Source organism: Vicugna pacos, chromosome 10 (assembly GCF_048564905.1).
Source record: "Vicugna pacos chromosome 10, VicPac4, whole genome shotgun sequence".
Taxonomy (NCBI): Eukaryota; Metazoa; Chordata; class Mammalia; order Artiodactyla; family Camelidae; genus Vicugna; species Vicugna pacos.
In genome coordinates this window covers 48,134,093-48,153,566 of record NC_132996.1, presented here as the reverse complement: position 1 = coordinate 48,153,566, position 19,474 = coordinate 48,134,093, and the positions used below count along the sequence as shown (strand labels likewise).

The 19,474-nt window shown below is 40.0% G+C and overlaps 1 protein-coding gene across 1 annotated transcript; it reads right to left on the bottom strand.

The window, feature by feature from the left end:
- Nucleotides 1-15,497: 15,497 nt before the first annotated feature.
- On the bottom strand, nucleotides 15,498-18,395 carry FSHB (follicle stimulating hormone subunit beta). Its single transcript, XM_006198348.3, has 3 exons — nucleotides 18,363-18,395; nucleotides 17,517-17,721; nucleotides 15,498-15,980 (listed from the first exon to the last, which is right to left on the bottom strand). Exons 2-3 carry the CDS (start codon nucleotides 17,673-17,675, stop codon nucleotides 15,750-15,752), a joined length of 390 nt encoding a protein of 129 aa, XP_006198410.2. The 5' UTR covers nucleotides 17,676-17,721; nucleotides 18,363-18,395; the 3' UTR covers nucleotides 15,498-15,749.
- Between the last annotated feature and the right edge of the window lie 1,079 nt (nucleotides 18,396-19,474).

Genomic DNA, 19,474 nt, shown 5'->3' with positions numbered 1-19,474 from the left:
AGATAGAGGGAAAGATCTAAAGATTTTGAAATTAGGGCATAAGAAGTTGGTTTTTGAGAACACTGTTTTCAACTAAAAGTAGATTAGCATGTGGCTTGGTTTAACATTGTTGAATTCACTTGACTTGCTCCCTGCTGGAGTTGAGTGAGATACACTGGTTTGCTTTTCTAGCCTTTCCTCACAAATTATAACTTGTCACATACAATTAACCTTTCCCATAACAATTTCAATAGTTCGTTTGCCTGTCATGTTCCAGAGAACTCTAAACCTTTCTTAATGTATTTTTTTAAGTGGGCCAAAATGCTCCTCCCACACTCCACCCAGGCAACTCTTATAAAATAAAATACTTGCTTATTATGATCAGGGGCTATACAGTCCAGTTACTACAGTTCTTTCACAAATACATTAATTTAAATGATTTAAATTTTGGATCTGCTTAAGCAATTTTGAAGGTGGCTCTGTTCCAAGTGAGTAGGATGCAAAGTCATTTAGAAAAAAGAGATTAGTGATCAGGTTTTTGCTTAACAAGAATCCCAGTTACTGAGCTCACCAGAATGCTCAGATGAATGGCTGTGGAAAGAGAAAAATGTATAAAATCACTCAGAACTCAAATGGAAATTAATATAAAATACCTGAAGTGAACATGTATTTCTGCCTTCTTCTGTAGCTTTCATCATTTGTACTGTACAACATAGCAGTTGATTGTGTTTAGTTTTCTAGTGTTTGTTATTTCCTCTGGTTAAGTATTATTTTACCTGACATTACACACAAGCTGCTTATAAATCAGAAGTCTCATAATTTATCTGCTTTCTCCTCTATCCCTTCAACTCTTTGTTTGATAAGGTCTTATATTCTAGACTTTCTAGCCAGTCCTTTAAAATGTTCTGCCATGGTGTCCCACAGACCATCAACATGTCTCAAAATTCCAACACCACAGTGTGTAAACTCGATCCAACAAATTGAATCTCATAGCTGAAGTAATATTGAAATTCTTTGGCAAAATTAACTGTCCTAATATTTGCAAGAATAGTGTCTTCTGCTCTAATTATGGAGCTAACAGTAGCTAATCATACTGATATTGAAGGCAATGGCCAGAGCGATGTATTTCAGAGCAACTTTGGTTCAGAAAATGCATTCATCGTATCCATAGTGCCTAGTTCAGTACCTGGTTACATTATAGGATGTTAAAGGATAAAATATCGTATTTATCACAGTTTCCATTGTTGCCAAAACCTAGGGGAGAGAGGAAAAGGGAGAAGATTTCACCCATAGTATATTCAAATTTATAATAATCCATCTTAAAAATAGTTTTCTATATCTGCTGACTTTATGCACAGGAAAAGAATGTCTTTAGGAGTGGATATGATCAATCCTGTTTTGTTGGTGTGTCTTTGGAGAGATCTTTTATGTAAGTGGAAACACATTTTAATGTTGTTTTCCCTGGGTGAGTAAGTGATGTTCCCTTGTGAAACAATACACTATTAGAACAGAAAGAAATCATCAAGGCTATCTAGTTTAGTGATCTATATTTTTAACTTTCAATTTTGGTAATGGAACCATTTTTCAAACAAGGGAGATGATCCTGAGACCCTAGTGCGAGAACTGTCCTGGATTTAGAAGTACTGAAGCTGGTACCATGCTATCCCATAATTAAGTTAATTACATGTGTTACAAAGTCCTTCATTTGCTTGGGTTTCTAGCTCTTGTAAACTAAAAAAAAAAAAAAATCTGTCAAATATAAGTTTATAATAAAATTGAGAGTGAAAAATCATAAAGTATCTTAAGGCTTAATCCATCAAATTTCAATCAGAGTCCATGATAGTTATTTTATTTAATATTCATTAAGTAATTTTTGAGTGCCTACCATATTCAAGCACTGAAATTCTAGGCTGTGAATACAGAAGTACAAATCAGTAGTTCCTATCCTTCAGGAGTGCTTAGAGTCTAGAAGACTTAGCATCAGAAACAGACATTAACTTATTTCCTGAAAGCAGCCTGAATTTTAGTCTTTACCTCCACCAGTCTGTTTACTTTATAAGCTATCATGGAATTGTGTAGACAGCCCATAAACTTTCCTGGTTCAGGTCCCCGTGTATCTTGAGCCTAGTCAGTCGTGCCGGGGTGTAGCTTGGGGCACGTTTCACTTAAAGCAGAGAGTTGAGATATGAATCTTGACTGGAATGGCTAAGGCCCACATTTGGGGAAGGAAGATGAGAACCTTTGACAGATGTATTAGTTTCCTATTGCTGCCATAACAAATAATCACAAACTTGGTGGCTTAAAAGAACACAAATTTATTATTTTATATTTGTGTAGAAGTCCAACATAGGTCTCACTGGGCTAAAATCAAGGTGTCAGCCAGACTGCGTTCTTGTTTTCGAAGCTTTAGAGGCAAATCTATTGTCTTACCTTTTCTAGCTTCTGGAGGTCACCCACATGCCTTCATTCTTGGCTCCTTCTTCTGTCTTCAAAGCCAGCAACAGCAGGTCAAGTTCTTCTCACATTGTGTCACTCTGACCTTATGTAGTTGCATTTCTCTGACTCTACTCTTCTTTCTCCCTCTTCAACTTTTAAGAATCCTTGTAATTGCATTGAGGTAACCTGGGTAATCCAGGAAAATCTCCCCATTTTAATGCCTCTATATTAATCACATCTACAAAGTCCCTTTTGCTATGTAACATATTCACAGGCCCCAATGTTTAGGGCATGGGTATCTTTGGGGGCCATTATTCTGCCTACCACAGCAGGTTATATAAGCTTAAAGATAAAGGGCCCTGATTTGGTCTGTGTTTCACTAAAAGAAATTCAGCACCTTGTACCCTTCACATATATTCACTCCAGCTGTAGAAGCTGCTAGTTTTATCACGACATGGAGTAAAATAATGTTATGATATAACCATTTCTTTTGTGGGCTTAATGTTTTTGTTCCCCCACCAAATTCATATGTTGAAGTTCCAACCCTTAATGTAACTATATTTGGAGACAGTGCCTTTTTGGAGCTAATCAATTAATAATAATTAATAATTCATTAATTAATTTAATTAGATCATAAGGGTGGGGTGCTGATCCAAATAAGATTAGTGTCCGTATAAGAAAAGACATGAGAGAACTCTCTCTTTCTCTTTTTCATTTTCTCTCTCGCCTCCTCCTTCCCCTCTCCCCTTCTCCCCCTCCTCTTCTCTCCCTCTCTGCCGTAGGAGGACACAGCGAGAAGGTGGCCATCTTCTCACCAGGAACTAAATTGGCTGGTACCTTGATCTGGGACGTCTAGTCTCCAGAACTAGGAGAAAATAAATTTCTGTTGTTTCATCTACCTACTCTATGGTATTTTGCTATGGCAGCCCAAGTGACTAAGCTGGATTTTGGTACCAAGAAGTGGGGCACTGTTGTAATAAATATTTAAAAATGTAGAAGTGGCTTTGGAACTGGGTGATGTGTAAATAGTGGAAGAACTTAGAGGTATGTGCTAGAAGAAGCCAAAATTGTCACAAAGTGATTGTTGGTAGAATTATTGATGTTAACAGGGATTCTGGTGAGAGCTTAGAGAGCAAATAGGAGACTTGGAAAGAAATGATCTATTTTCTTAAGAGAATACATAAACAATCATGGATAGAATGTTGGTAGAAATGTGGACATAAAGGCCATTTTGGTGAGGTCTCAGGTGGAAATGGGGAACAGTTTACAGGAGAGGTGATCCTTGTTATCCTGTGGCTAAGAACTTGGCAGAATTGTGTTCTGGTGTTTTGTGAAAGGTAGTGAAATGGAGCAGGACCCTGTGGCCCTCTTGGGTATGAAAGCCCGTCTATGTTCCCCCATTTCTTGTTTGTGAAAAAAAGGCTTTAGTCTCTAGGCCTTCCCTGAGTTCCAAAGAGCAGATTCAAGCAGTTGCTAATTAGGAAAGTGAAGGAGTACAGAAACAAATGAGAAGCAGTCAAGAAACAATAGTTCAACCATAAAACAGAGTCTTTGTTCCTCCTCAAGGGATATACATGACAATCTGATACACATCTCTGAGTTGTTCTGCAGGAACTAAGACCCCCCCACTCAGGAAGAGAATGGTAACTACATGATGACACACTGCACTGGCTGGAACAGAAGGCTGATGACTGAGATTCTTGGAATCTGTTACCTCACCACCAACCAATTAGAAAAAAATTCATGCACCCTGCAGTCCTCATCCCATGTTATGTTGCCTTTAAGAGTGATTCCCTGAAGACCAGTGGGGAGTCTGGGTCTTTTGAGCACTAGCTACCTGTTCTCCTTGCTTGGCCCGTCAGTAAGCCTTTGTCTGCTCCAGACTCCAGTGTTTCAGTTTGTCTGGCCTCACTGTGCTTCAGACACACAGACTTGAGTTCAACAATGGGAGAACCTGCAACCTATGAAATTGAATGTTTAGCAGAGGAGATTTCTAAGCAAAGTATTGCTGGTGAAGCTTGGGTCCTCCTTACTACTTACAGTAAAAGGTGAGGGGAGAGAGATGAATTGAAGGAAGAATTATAAGCAAAAAGGAATCAGAACTTGGAGATCTGGAAAATTCTTAGCCTATCCATATTGCCAAAAAAAGAAGAAGAATAAAAATAAGAAGGAGAAGGAGAAGAAAGAAGAGGAAGAGGAAGAGGAAGAAGAAAGAAGAAAGAGAGAGAAAGTTTATTCTGAAGAGAACACTAGGGTGTGGCTGAACAACCATTTGATAAAGAGATCATGGGTGTGACTCATGGATTTAATCAGCCATCTCAGCAAAAACAAGGACTAGAGATGGAATTATACTGGCAGAGACATTGGCTGGCACCTCAGTTTGGGATTTCTAGCCTCCAGAACTGTGAGAAAATAAATTTCTGTTGTTTAACCCAGCCATTCTGGGGTATTTTGTTATGGCAGCCTGACCTAAGACAGTTTCCCAAACTGCTTTGTTTCCTTCTTCCTTTTTCGCTTACTGGCTTATGTGCTTCCTTGCAGTTCTGCCCATTTGTCTTTGTCCCAACTTTTATTTAAGAAAATAAAAAGGACATAAAACATGTTCAAGGCTGGATGAGAATGTAACATTTTGCCCAGAGGAAAATTAAATTGGGAAACAGCATTCTGCAGGTGCATATTAAGTGAACTGGTGGGGAAAATGTAATTTAGGAGATGGTGAAATTGCATTTGAGTGGAGATGTACTCATCTCACAGTGCCTGTGTCTATCTAAAGATCATTTTCATTCCAGTTGCCTGCATGTGTTATGTACCAGCACTCACCACTACATTTCTTTTGGGATCATCAAGAATAGAATACACAAGAATGATTTGCATATCAGTATACAGTGACGGGAAGGTTCCTGCACTGGACTAAACATAGGGCAAAAATAAAAATCATGAGCACAATGTTTCTTTTTTATTTTTAATCAGTTGATTTCTCACAATGTATTAGGCAGTAAAACAGGATGTTTAAAATTGGGGTTTCGAGACATCAAAATGTAATAGATTTTAGATATCAGAATGAACCCTGACATAGATCATCCTTTAGGAATATCAGAGCAGATGGCCAAAAACTTCATGGAGAACTTCTGACCCTCATTAAAGGATTAAAAAAATGTAGATGATTGTTTTTGTCAAACTCAAGTCTGTGTGTCTGAAGCACAGTGAGGCCAGACAAACTGAAACACTGGAGTCTGGAGCAGACAAAGGCTTACTAAAGGGCCAAGCAAGGAGAACAGGTAGCTAGTGCTCAAAAGACCCAGACTCCCCACTGGTCTTCAGGGAATCACTCTTAAAGGCAACATAACATGGGATGAGGACTGCAGGGTGCATGAATTTCTTCTAACTGGTTGGTAGTGAGGTAACAGAGTGGTGTTCCAGGAATCTCAATCATCAGCCTTCTGGTTCCAGCCAGTGCAGGGTGTCATCATGTAGTTACCATTTTCTTCCTGAGTGGGGGTCTTAGTTCTTGCAGAACAACTCAGAGATGTGTATCAGATTGTCATGTATATCCCTTGAGGAGGAACAAAGACATTTTTACAGTTGAACTATTGTTTCTTGACTGCTTTTCATTTGTTTCTGCACTCCCTTACTTCCTTAATTAACAACTGCTTGAATTTGCTCTTTGGAACTCAGGGAAGGCCTAGAGACTAAAGCCTTTTTTCACAAACAAGAAATGGGGGAACATGGAGCGGCTTTTGTACCTGGGAGGGCCCCTCAGGGCCCTGCTAGGTTTCAGTTAGAAATGAAAAGAGTTTACAATGAAGAATACTTTGGAGAAATTCCTACTATATCCCCTGTTGTTAAGGAGGTAAAATAAAGAGGGACCGTCTCCTCACTTCAAGTTAAAGGATGGGAGGCTTCAATGTAACCATTCAGAGAACTTGATACACATTCCCTAGAGTTGGTGGATGCAGTGACTGATTCTGACTTGTGCCTGAGAAAGTTATAAGTTCAGAAACTGGCCAAAGCTTCCCTTGGCTTCAAAGTAGAGGGCTGGATCTGGAAAGGAATTACTTTTCTCTCCAATACTGGGCCAGTGATTCAAGAATTCTGGGATCTGAATGGGAAACCCACTTCAAGAATGTCTATTTAATAAGGGATCCTGCTTAAGAGGGTTTTTGCCAGAGGCTAGAGTTATAGTGTCGGGTGAAGGAACTGAGGGGGATCAGGAAAGGCCTGCCTATGGAGAGGCAGTACCCATATTGAGGGAATTGTGGTGTGGGATGGTGTGTCTGAGACAGAAGGGAAGAGGGCAGGGCACAACCATTGAAAGAATGACACAGCAATTGAGGATAGGACATAAATTGGTTAGAACCAACTTGGCTCAAGATGGCAGAAGATTCGACTTCCAGTAGACCTTGAGCCTCATTATAGGCTCACTGTAATAAATTAGCATGCTAAATGACACACCCACAGGCCCCATGACAGTTCCCAGGCTGACCATAAAAGGCCAAATAGTGGGTGGAGGCCCAATTCCTAGAAATCCCTGCCCCTTCCTGAAAAATGTTGGAATCATCCTCCCACTTGTTAGCATATTTAATTACCCAGCCCATAAAAACTAACCACCCCCACATCTCGAGGCCACCTCTTGCCTTCTAAGATGGCCTGCACTCTGTCTGTGGGGTGTGTATCTCCTTGAATAAATCTACTTTTACTTTACTATGGCTCCCTCTTGAATTCTTCCACATGTGAGACAAGAACTTATTTTCTATCCGTGTGAACAGAGGCACCTCTGAAGAACACAGACATTTGCTCAGAAAAGAGTCAGCTTCAAGTGGTTGTTGGGTCCTAAGAGCATGCAATCATCTTTTTTGTCCTTCCTGTTTTCCCTATGACTCTACATTCCAATCCAGAAGGGCCAGCAACCTGTGGGTAGGGAATGCAAATCCCAGATGGAGAGAGAGAGTTAAGAATCATGCTCCAAGGATAGGAAAAGTTTAATATAAACTCCTTTAAAGTTTTTGTTATTAACCAGAACTGGAGATTTCAGGTTACTGTTGTGTTGGTGAAGTAATAATGAAGATTTTATTACTCGGGAGTGGCCAGTGATGCTCTGTACCCTGATCAGTTTTCATGCTGTGACAGAGGAAGGGCAGCTGCCTCTGAGCAAATGCAAAAGGATGGGGGTTCAATATAAAGTTACTTTTAGGATTACACCCCATAAATCCTACTTGTTTGGTGTACTGATGACAGTAGCCTATAACATTCATACTTAAGGCCAGTGTACAGAAAATAGACTGAATTCAGATCAATATGCCTATCTTCAACAGGATGAATTTTTTTTTTTCAAAAGCAGAACAACTACTTAGATCTTTTCAGTGCCATTAAGATTGTTGGGTCTGACTTCAGAAAAATATTTATTTGAGATACAGCAATCAATGTGCCTGTTCTGTTCAACTTCCCCTTCTATATTAAAATGCCTTTTTACTTCCCCCTTGCTCAAGAGAATAGCATCAGGCTGTTCTTTGCTGATGGGAGACCACAGAAGGGACAAAGATTGTATCCTGCTTCCAAAGGCAGCCTGCTCCTAGGGTTTTCAGATGCCTGCTATTGGGGTACTCAGGAGGCTTCATCATAGCCTTGTGTGAGGAGTCTACCCAAACAGAGATGATCACATTTGAGCCAATCAGGTCCTTTCTCTTGGGAATTTAAGCTGAGAGACTCAAAGAGAAGTTCTGTTGGATGTTGGGTGCTGTGTTGCAATGAGCCCATGATTAACAACCATATCCATCCGGAGTATGTTGGAGCTGCTATGCAGAGGGAAGGACGTACTAGAAATGAGCCTTGGGGGCCCTTGAGCAAGAATGTCTGCCTTTAGGTATTCATGTTTTAGTTCCATTTCTGTGAACATCCTTACAGTAGAACCTTCCTCTCCTGTCAGAGAAACTTGACGGGGTCTGTCCTTTGCTGACAAAGAAGCTCTGGCTGGAGGAATGTGGTAAACTTGACCCGACAGTGCCGAGTTCCTTGCGCACTCACCATGTAGCCACATCTTCAGTGCTCGCTTGTATTTCAGCTCCTGCGTGATGGGCCTTGGTCTTTCTGCTTTTTTAAGGGCAGCTGACTTCCTAAATGCAATATCTATTATTTCAGTTGGTTCTGAATGTTTGTTTATTGCTTCCATCTTTTAATCTGAGCTGATTGTCTAAATACCCGTGTCCTCACATGGGCCTACAGACCATGTTCTGTATACAGGCTTTAAATATGATCATTACATATATTGCTTCAAAATGGCTCAGATTGTTTTGTTTTTATTGATGTTATTTGCTGATCTTTTCAGCATCTATACTGGAGATTGAGAAAGAAATGCTAATGGAGTAAAGACATTTTGCTCTAGATTTTGAAAAATTATATTAAGATGGAAATAAATATACTCTACATACGGGAGCCTTTGAAGACTTATTGCTTCATAACCCCAGTTCTTTTCCTAGCTCCTCTGTTCTTCATCACTCTCCCTGGTCCTAATCTTTCACATTTGGTCTAACCAATATTACCTCTCCTTCAGTCTCACCCACTGTTTCCCCAGAGTGGGTTGAGGCTTCGAACTAATCCCATTTGAAAGGCAACATTTTATCCTAGTGCGAGGTGAGTTCTTGGATTTATTAAAACCTCATCAGTGAACTGAGGGTCAAATTTTAAGTTCTAGCCAATGCCAAGAAGTCTACTTCTATGTGTACTCCCCTAAAATACCCTTGCAGTGAAGCCTGTGGAGAAACAGTGGAACATAGTAGAAAGCACACAGGCTTTGAAGTCATGAGAACTTCCTGAATTCTGTATTCCCCATTTAATAGCTCTCTGATCGTACTGCCTCAGGGAAAGGGACTTTACCAAGGGAACAGGCAGGAGGCACTAGCTTGACTTTTTGCATAGGATCTTGCACTAGTCAGTAGGGCTCTTCAATGTCATTCCCTGAATCCACTTTCAGACTGAAAGACAAAGGAAGTTCCAACATTTAGGGAAATTACACACACAGGAACACATAATCAGGATCAAAGTTAAAGTACTAATAAACAAGTCTGTTTTCCTTTTTTGACCAGAAGCTGGTGATCTCTGGTATATATGGCAGTATTAAATAACTGATTTTGTGCTTGTTTCACATGGCTTGGTATGAAACACTGTATTGTTCCTTGAACACTGTGGATTCCTGTTTGTTAAGGTAGCATTACCCGCTATAACCTAAACCCTTAAGTCTCAGTGACTTAACACAAGAGAAGTTTATTCTTGCTGACATTAAGGCCTCTCAGAGGGAGCAGATACATGGGTTTTTGTGGGTCCTCTGGTTATTCAGGGATCCAGGCTGATGGATAGTCTGCAGTCTTCTATATGGGACTTCCATACTTGCTTTAAGCATCAACAAACACTCAGCCATCTAAGAGGGGAAGAGAGTATGATTCACCTGTGGGAGGGTTTTATGAGCCAGACCTAGAAATAGTACGTATCATTTATGATAACCTTCCATTGCTGGGATTTAATTACATCATCAAACCTTTCTACAGGTGCAACGGGGAAAAGTAGATTATATTTGTCCCCAGGAAGAATAGAGAAAGGAGTTTGGTGAACACATAATAATCTCTGTCACAGTAGAAATGTCTGAGAACAAATGTAGTTTCATCTATCTCCCTCATGTAGAACCACTTTCTTTCCTCTCCAAAGATCTCATCTATCTCTAGATCCAATTCTCCATTTTCCAGGTATGGCTTCTTATGGGCTGGCAACCCATGAACTATAAGGACAAGTTATCTTTTTTGTCCCTCTCCATCTAGTATCCAGTGATGAAGTTGGGACACTTCCACCCGATAACACTATTCACAATGGCACTTCCATTCATAAAAAGAAAGACTAGTAGACACAGCTCACTGGATTAAGCAATGATCAAACCCTACTGGGCAAGTTCTATGAAATCCTTCTTCTTAGCAGTGGAGAAAGTTCCTTAATTAGATGATGATTCTTCTGGAGGAATATTCTTTCCTTGTCCATTGTTCTCCATATCTCCTGGCTCCATCCTGTAGAAGCTTTTTCTATATCCATTATCCTCCAAAGCCACATTTGAAGTAGGTATTGGATAGTTGTCATCCTTGGGATTGTACAGATTACATAGCCTACTTCCTGCTTGTCAAGTTTGGGGGCCCAGAAGTTGTTCAAAGAATCACACAATTTTATTCTGGCCTCTTGTTTGTGGTTTTTAATTTATTTAATTACTTAAAAAAATTTTTAAAAACAACTATATGGAAACAAATCAAATAACCTAGAAGAAATGGACAAGTTTCTGGAAACATACAGTCTACCAAGACTGAATCAAGAAGAAATTGACCACTTGAACAAACCAATCACTAGAGATGAAATAGAATTAGCAATAAGAAACCTCCTTGCAAACAAAAGTCCAGGACCAGATGGCTTCACTGGGGAATTCTACCAAACATACAGAGAGCTCATACTAGTCCTTCTCAAACTCTTCCAGAAGACTGAAAAAGAAGGAGTACTCCCAAACTCATTCTGTGAAGCCACCATCACTGTGATACCAAAACCAGACAAAGACACTGCCCCCCCCAATTTTTTTTTTTAACAGAGATACTGGGGATTGAACCCTGGACCTCATGCATGCTAAACATGTGCTCTACCATTGAGCTAAACACACCCCCACTAATCTAGTCTTTAATCTGGCAGTCAGCTTCCTCAAAAATTTTTATTTAGTTCCTGGTGCCTATAAACTCATCTTTTCTTAAGCATGATTCTTTTCTTAAACATGGTTTTCAATCTTGATGTATATATTTTTGCTTCCTCACAATTTAATGGTTCCACCATGATACCATTTGAGATAAAAGACCTGGGTGGGAAGGCCACACTCTAAAACTGTCTTTGCCTCAGGGCTGCATCTTAATGGCTGTTCCTGAAATTTATCTTATCTTTTACTATTTGGGATCTAGAAGCAGTAGGCTTTGATATACCATCAAGGCTCCAAATTCCTGAACTTTCTCCATTTCCTTTTATGTCTCTTTGCAAACAGGCCATCTCTTTAATAAATAGAAAGTAAATTGCTAACCCAATTAACATTCAGACTCTTTGCAGATCTTTCCCTTAGAGCATGAGTTGACAAACTTTTTCTATAAAGGCCTAGATTTTAGATTGTAAATATTTTAGATTTTGTGTACCATACCGTCTTGTCTTAACTATTGAATCCTGCTCTTGTAGTGCAGAAACAACCTTGGACAATATGTAAACAAGTGGGTGTGGCTGTGTTCCAATAAACTTTATTTTAAAAAAGAGGGCCAGATTTGGCATCTGGGGCATATTTTGCTGACCTCCAAGCTAAAGGTTCAGTAAGCATGTGGTCATTCTTCATGTTTTCACAGGTGAAATTTTTGCTCTGATTAGCACTTTTATTGTGTTGCATAACCACTGAGCGGGTGCCACATATGCTAAGTTTTTTGTTAACGTAGCCCTCCACTTCCAGTACCAATTAATGTATTAATTAAAATAATGCAGTTTTTTTCCTAGCAGGTAAACCCACAAATGTCAGCAACTTAACCCAGAAGTCGAGTCCACCCAGTTCGCTATGAAGGGTTGTTGATGTTGGGGCACACAGTTCCCGACAGACATTCAAGAATCTAGGCTGATGATAGCTTTGCTATCACCAACACAAAGCTTTCAAGACCACCATGGGTGTTGACTTGCAACTGATAGAGGAAGAGAATGGAAATCACTTATGAGAGGATTTTGTGGGCCAGGTTTGGAAATATTTCATAGTACTTCTGCTCCCATTCCATTGGCTGGAACATGGATATACCTGATTATGAGGAAAGCTAGGAAATGTAGTCCAGCTTTACAGCCAGGAAGAAATAGGCACCAATCTTGGTGAGCACACTGAGTTCATCACTCCAGTTCCTAAATGAATGTTAATGACTGAGGCTTTCCACACTAGCTTTGTGACTTTAGGTTCAGGGCCCATTTCATCTTTCTTATAATAGACACAAAATTAGAATTAAAAGTACAAAGCACATAAGAATGCCTTGTTAGTTTCAACTAGCAAACTCTTTACATGTCTACAAGAATATAATAAACACCTGTACTGCCCTTTCCCAGATTTGTATTAATGTTGTACCATATTCATGACTGAGATTTATTTTATAATATAAACATTACAGATATAGATTGAGGCTCCCTAAGCATTTCCATTCCTCTTTCTCTTTCCTCACTATCATGAACCCATTGTTTATTAGTTTTATGTACTGGAATCTTTTTTTTTAAATCCCTTATAATTCAGTACTGCTGTCTTACTGACTAGTTTACGGTCACAGTCATCCAGGTCTCTTGTGGGATGAAAGGAATGGTATTCTGGTTAAACCATGTCAGGAGTGGAAGGCACAGAGTCCTCCCTTAGCCCTCACAGCTAGTCTCCAGGTACAGCAGCCTCTTGGGGAAGAGGGAGATACGAAGTTGGAGGTAATCCCGGGTCAGATTGACAGGCCTCATGTGTCGGCTAAGGATTAGAATTTCATCCTCTTGAAAACAGTCGGGAATCCTATTATTAGATGGTCACAGTGGTGGTTTAGAAGGATAATTCTTGTTGCTGTGTGAATTCTGTCCAGAGCTAAGAGAGACCCTTGCTATAGTGCTGGGCAGAGATAGTATGAGCTTCAGCTAAAGTGGTGGCTAGTGGAGAAGAGCCTTTTCTTGGCAGGAGCCTGGAGGGCTCACAAGTTTTCTTTTCTTGCTGCTTTAGAAAGGATTGCACTCCAGGTTGGCATGGGGGTGCCTCAAGCAAAAACTGCTGCTGCTTCCTAGCATTTTGACCTTGACCTTTTTTAAGTTAGAGTGGTAGAGAGGTTGACTTGGTAGCCATAGGAGAGCTGGGCTAAAATCTGGGAAGCCTGCCTGCCATAAACAGTCTTTGTGATCTTGGGTGGGTCACGTAACATCCTTGGGCTTCAGTTTTTCCATCTCAGAAATCCAAGAAATGAACTAGAGTCTCTCCAGTGTCCCCATCCACTCTGTGATTCTCTCTTTGCTTTTTTACTCCACTACATCAGAAAATGATTTCAAAACATGACAGGAAATTTAAACGTGGGTTCATCACCAGTTGTGGGTTCTGGATGGCAGAAGGCCCACCGAGACAGAATGAATTACTCGAGACTTTGGAAAAAGTAAGAGAGTGAGAGGGAGTCGGGAGCCAACTCCACGAACCTCTCAAATGCTCCCACATTTATTGTGTACAATCAAAGGAGAAATCACTAACATTTGTGTGATGGAATGCAAGAATTTAAGGAAAGACAGGGTGGGATCGAGATTGTAGAGTCTGGCTCAAGGTCAGAAGACCCTTTATGTTTTGGTAAATCATGTTCGTGTTGGCACCAGCGAGCCTTATAGCTTATAAGGGCGAAACATATGAGAAGCAGCTGCTTAAAAACGTTTTTCTTGGACTCAGGCGGCTGTGCCTGTCTTAGGTTGCCCCCCTCTGGGGGTCTTACCAGTCAGTGGCTAACCAGCCTTCTCACCTCTGAGTCTGCAGCTTTTTATAACTTGTTTACCATTCCAGCCCAAGACTTGTTCCTTTGGTCCCACAGTTGGGGGCCTACAGTTTATCTTTAGGGAAGTCATGGGAAGAGGGGAGCAAGATACGTTCTTATAGACATGTTAAAGCAGACCACCAGACCAGCCAGTTCCTTGTTTTGGGGATGGAAGACTATCTAACAGCAGGCACGCCCAGCGTTTATAGCCGAGGGCCTGGGTTGTTGCTTTGCAACAAGCAGAGTGCCATCTAAAACGTCAACTATGCAAGCAAGGCAGTTACTAAGCACATTTGCTCTTCTTTAAGGAGACAAGTGGCTGGGGACTGTTACAATTTGTTAACCCAATCATGGGCTCCCACATTTAAATAAGGAAATAATTTTAGAAATGGAACAAAATCAATTTTAATATTTCCAAAGGTCAGGACAGACAGATAAATATTACAGAAGGACTTGAAATTTTTGGTGAGATTCTTTCTACTAATAATATAAACATACAGACATTCTAGTCATCTGCTTGTATGTGAAAAAAATCCAAATCTGTAAGTCTGGTGGCTAGCATCTTTATTAAAAAAATAAGATTTAAATAAATTAAACAATATGAGTATGAAACAAGTATATTATTAAGAGAGGTAACATCATGAAATCAACTCAAGAAATAATTACAATATTTACCCTCTTGAAAGAAACAGATTTGAGAGAACATGGACAGACAAAAGAGAAGACTGATGCATGCAGAGAGGATTCTAGAAAACAGCCGTTAGCTGTTTTTTTTTTTTTTTTCTCATGGCTAATTCATTCTAAAAGAGCTATTTCTTTACACAAATGTATTTGTAGATAAGGCAAATGCACTTATTAAGTTGCCAAAATTCCTTTCAAACCTACTTTCAAATCTACATCTCTCCAAAGGAGTAGATCCCAGCCTGGAGGGCAGGACCATATAATTTTTTCTTACTTCCCAAAGGGAGTTTTGCAGGAGCATGGCAGCATTTGTTCAATTTATTTCAATAGTGGAATAGATGGGGGTAATTTCCACAAGCTGACGTTAACATTTCTTGCTTTCACCCTTAACTAAAGGAAGGGGTTGGCAGTAATAGCTTGGAAGTCCTGAGCTCGGTAACCTCCACCTGATCCATTCGGAGAGAGGCATCCTGTCTCCATCCTCCACATGCCGGAGGTGGTACTGGAACCAATGCTCCACTTCCAAGGACTCACTGGCACTGCTGAGAGCAGCTTCATCAGATAGCCTCAAACATCCTCTTTCTGTATTTTCCCACCCTCTACCTTTCAGATCTTCCTTTCCTTAAGGAAACCAATGCTGAGTTTCTTACTAAGTTCTACGCATGGTGCTAGGCCTTGAGGCACAGTCATGAAGACGATGCTGGCCCTGCTCTTCAGGGCTCCGAGTCTAGCAGGAGAATGCTGTGTTGAGTACTTTTACCCACTCTTAGCTCACTTCCTTCCTCTGGGCCAGTATCCCTGCCTCTAAGAGGAAGGGATTGCCTGAGAGGATTTCTTAGATTATTAGATGCGAAAGCACCCACGTGTCTGTAAGTTAAGTAAGACTGAATAAAACTTATGGAACCAGACCTAGAACACAGGGTTGAGTAGTGACAGGCCCCAGGCCCCAGCACTCTCCGTTCCTGGAGCTCCCCCTCTGCCGGAGGACAGGGGTCAGTGGGGTCTCCCACGGTGGTCTGCAGCCTGGGTACATTGTACACACACAGACTTCTTGGATATCTTGGTCCTTCAGGACAAGGGTGGGCAACTCAAAATATCCACTGTACTTTATTCTTTCATTTCACTGAAGGAGCAGTAGCTGGGCCCCAGGCCTCGCACGGTGCAGTCAGTGCTGTCACTGTCACACTTGCCACAGTGACATTCAGTGGCTACTGGGTACGTATACAGGGAGTCTGCATGGTGAGCACAGCCGGGCACCTTCACCGTCTCGTACACCAGCTCCTTGAAAGTGCATGTTTTCTGAATGTTGGGCCTGGCTGGGTCCTTGTACACCAGATCCTGAGTGTTTTAGGAGGGAGAGAGTTAGGTTACAGTATTCTGCAGGTTTCTGTTTAGCTTAATCAAAATGAGGCAGGGATTGAACTCTGGTTGCTCTAACATTTACCCTCTAAAGCTCACTTATGGAATCCCTAACCAAGGAAACACGACCTCATAAATGATCTACGTGCCATACCACGCTTCCTGATTGTTCTGGAAATCTTACAGAAAGTATGTTATTCCTTTTCCTACTCCTTATGTCTATGTCAAAATATTATTTCTCTAACTCTAGAGAAACTTGAATTTCAATATAGAGAAATGATGAAAAGGGAAATATAGCAGACATTTTAATTTGACTTTTTGTACTTAGTTGAAAGCCATATTAATGACAACTTGAACCATGAAACACTGAAGTTTAATTTCTCAGAAAAAAATTTTCAAACACACTGTCCCTGGGTGTTTATAAAAAGTCAAAAAATAAATACATAATGTGAAATGTTAATCCTTAGCATGACTATGAAGGCTCATGGCAGATGGTAAATATTCCACTGTTTTGTAGACATCTTCCCCCCTTATATGCTGTATATTTTGCAAGGCTCTCAGTTTCAAACGGTTTGCATATAAGAACTTTAATCCTGGCAGAATAGGTCTGTTCTAACACTTTCTAGTAAAAAAAATATATATATGTATATATTTGCACTGAGAGAAGAAATTGACACTTCTGTTTATTTCAGTGTCATGCCACCAAGTCTACATCCTGAGAAGGTGCAGTAAGTGGAGTTTGATCAGACTCATTTACCACCTGATCAAGTATATTTCATTAAAAAGTTGCTGTTTTCAGGGTCAGTTTATAGAATGAAATTCTGCATAGGTAGCTGTAGGGGAAAAAAAAACCAAAGTAGAAACTGCCTCTTGGATTAATTTAGAGAAGCTGTCTGAATACAAACTGGTGGTTTTATGCCTCTGTACCTTGGTTTTCTCAACAGTACAAAGAAGTGAGTGGGTTTGCTGATTCAGTTTGATTCCAGCAGTCTGCACGGATCGATTGTGTTCTCAGCCTACTTGTTGGCCTTCGTATTCAGGCGGGCCAACAAGACAATTTTTATAATGTGGCTGTGTTTTTATGTAGCTTGCAAATATATTTTGGTGCTATCTCTATTGCAAAGATACGGCTTCAATAGCTAAATTGGTTTTGGGAGAATATTGTAGATCTTTTATTAAATAGATGTATGTTTACATGTTTATCTCTGTAAAATCTAGTATAGAACTATTTTTTTTGAAATGAAAAATTAAATAAAATTTGAAAAATAGAGTTGTCATCTTACCAAATTGATCAGATCAAATCTGAGGCTTCCCTAAATTTACCCTAATCAAATCCAAGTCCAAACATTTAACTGATATCCTAGTAAATAACCCCAATCATAAAACAGGCAGTGTTGGCTAAGGGACTCATGGCTATTCCTTGGGAAACTTAAAATATTGATAAAGTGGGAATTCACACAGCCTGCCTCACACAGACCCTCAGCACCCTCACTTCCAGCAAAGCAAAGTACTCACCCGGGTATAGCAGTAGCCCGCACACCACGTGGTGTTTATGCTTATGCAGAAGCCGCATTCCTCTTTCTCCACCGTGACGGTGATGTTGGTCAGCTCACAGCTATTGCAGCAGATTGCTTTCCAGCAACAGAAGAGGAAGCAAAAGTGGAGTGACTTCATCCTGGCCTGGGAAGCTAACAATTAAAGCCTGTGAGAAACCGAAAAACTAAAGAATTATCATTGTTACCTAAGTTGACCAAACCAAAAATAATTGGTCTGCCTATCCTGTGCAGCCACATTTTGCTCCAGCAATCTTTTTTCCTTTCTTTTCTTTACTTCTTTGTTTCTTGAACAAACATGTCTTCTAATTCTCCTCCTCAGTTTTTTTTGTCAAAGTAGAAAACTATTATAGATTAAAACTCCAGATTTAAGCAGAGCAACGTTTAAAGATTAAATTATCACTACTGACTTTCTTAAAGTGATTACTTTGAAGCAAGTAATTGCGATCCTCATATCTGTCCATTCATTATCATTTTAAAGACTAGTTTTACTTAAAAAGAAGAAGGAACTTCTATACTACAAAGTTAGTTCATTTTTAGGATCTCATAAATATTATCATTTGCTTTTGCCCCCCTTTGTTTAAAATAAAACTATTTTGGACACCAGGCGAACTGGCCTATAGAAAGACAATTGCTTGCTGACAGTGATTACAGTATATTAACCATATTTAAGAAGCTAGGTTCACAAGCACAAATTCCCTACACAATAGAAGTTGAAAAGCTCTAGGTTTGTTCTCCAGATCCTGAAAAATTTGTAAATTTCAGAAGTAACAGTCACCACTTGATAACTAAGGGTGCTGAGACTCACCTGTGGTCTGCTGCCTTGTCTGGGGAAAGCTGTAGGCTGAGTCTAATCTCAGTTCACCTTTTATACAGAATCATGTGAAACTAACACCTGGTGGATTTGTTGGGTATTAGTAAGACCAGTGTTAGCCTGAAGCTTGCTGTAAGTGAATCAGCGTTTAGCTAGACAAGGAGATCAAGCCATACTAAAGTAGTCTAAACACAGTAGATCAGGAAACATAATGTTACCAGAGATGATGATTTTGTGCAAATTAAATCTGATGTAGTAGAACACCCACTCCTTTATCTTGTCAAATTAAATCTGACTCTGGGTTTTTTGTTTGCAGCTTTAACTTGGGGAATTCAGAGTCCTTTCCAAGTATTGCTTGGGCCTTGCTGAGGTGCATCAAAAAGATATGGTTAATAAATTACTCCGAGAGTAAATTGAAAGCTGTAAGGGAAGAAATAAATATAAAGTCTTTCATGATCTGACTCCTATCTAAGTGTAGACTGTATTTTTCTTTACTTCCAACACTCAGATCCTCTAATCTCAAGTGTTCTTTGATGCTTTACTTGTAATTCTTTAAATGCTCTGCTGATTCATTTCTCTAAGTCCTTGCATGTGCAGTGTTTGTCCTGCCTGAAATGTCCTTGCTTCCTTCCTGGGTCCCCTACACTATTTCCACCCCTGGCAAATTTCTCAACCTTCAACACTCATCTGCCAGTGTTGAGGATGAGAGATAGAGGAGAGCTTTAATTACCACCTTCTTTTTTGTAATCCTTTGTATGTCTCTGTTTCTCCCAGCAGACTATGAGCTCCTTTGGATACTGGGATTGATTTGCTTAACAAATATTTTTAAATTAAGCAGTGTTGCTGGAGCAAAAACAAATGGTGGAAATATTAACTACAATGTCAGAGATGTAACAGAAGTCTAATCATGCAGGATATTTTAGACCAATGTAAAGACTTTGGTTTTTACTGTCTGTGAGAGGGGACTGATTAGAGGGTTTTCCAATCTTTTTTTTTTTTTTTAACATGATTTTTCTTTTTCAGTGGAGGACTGAGGATTGAACCCAGGACCTCGTGCATGCTAAGCATACGTTCTACCACTGAGCTCTTACCCATCCCCAATTATA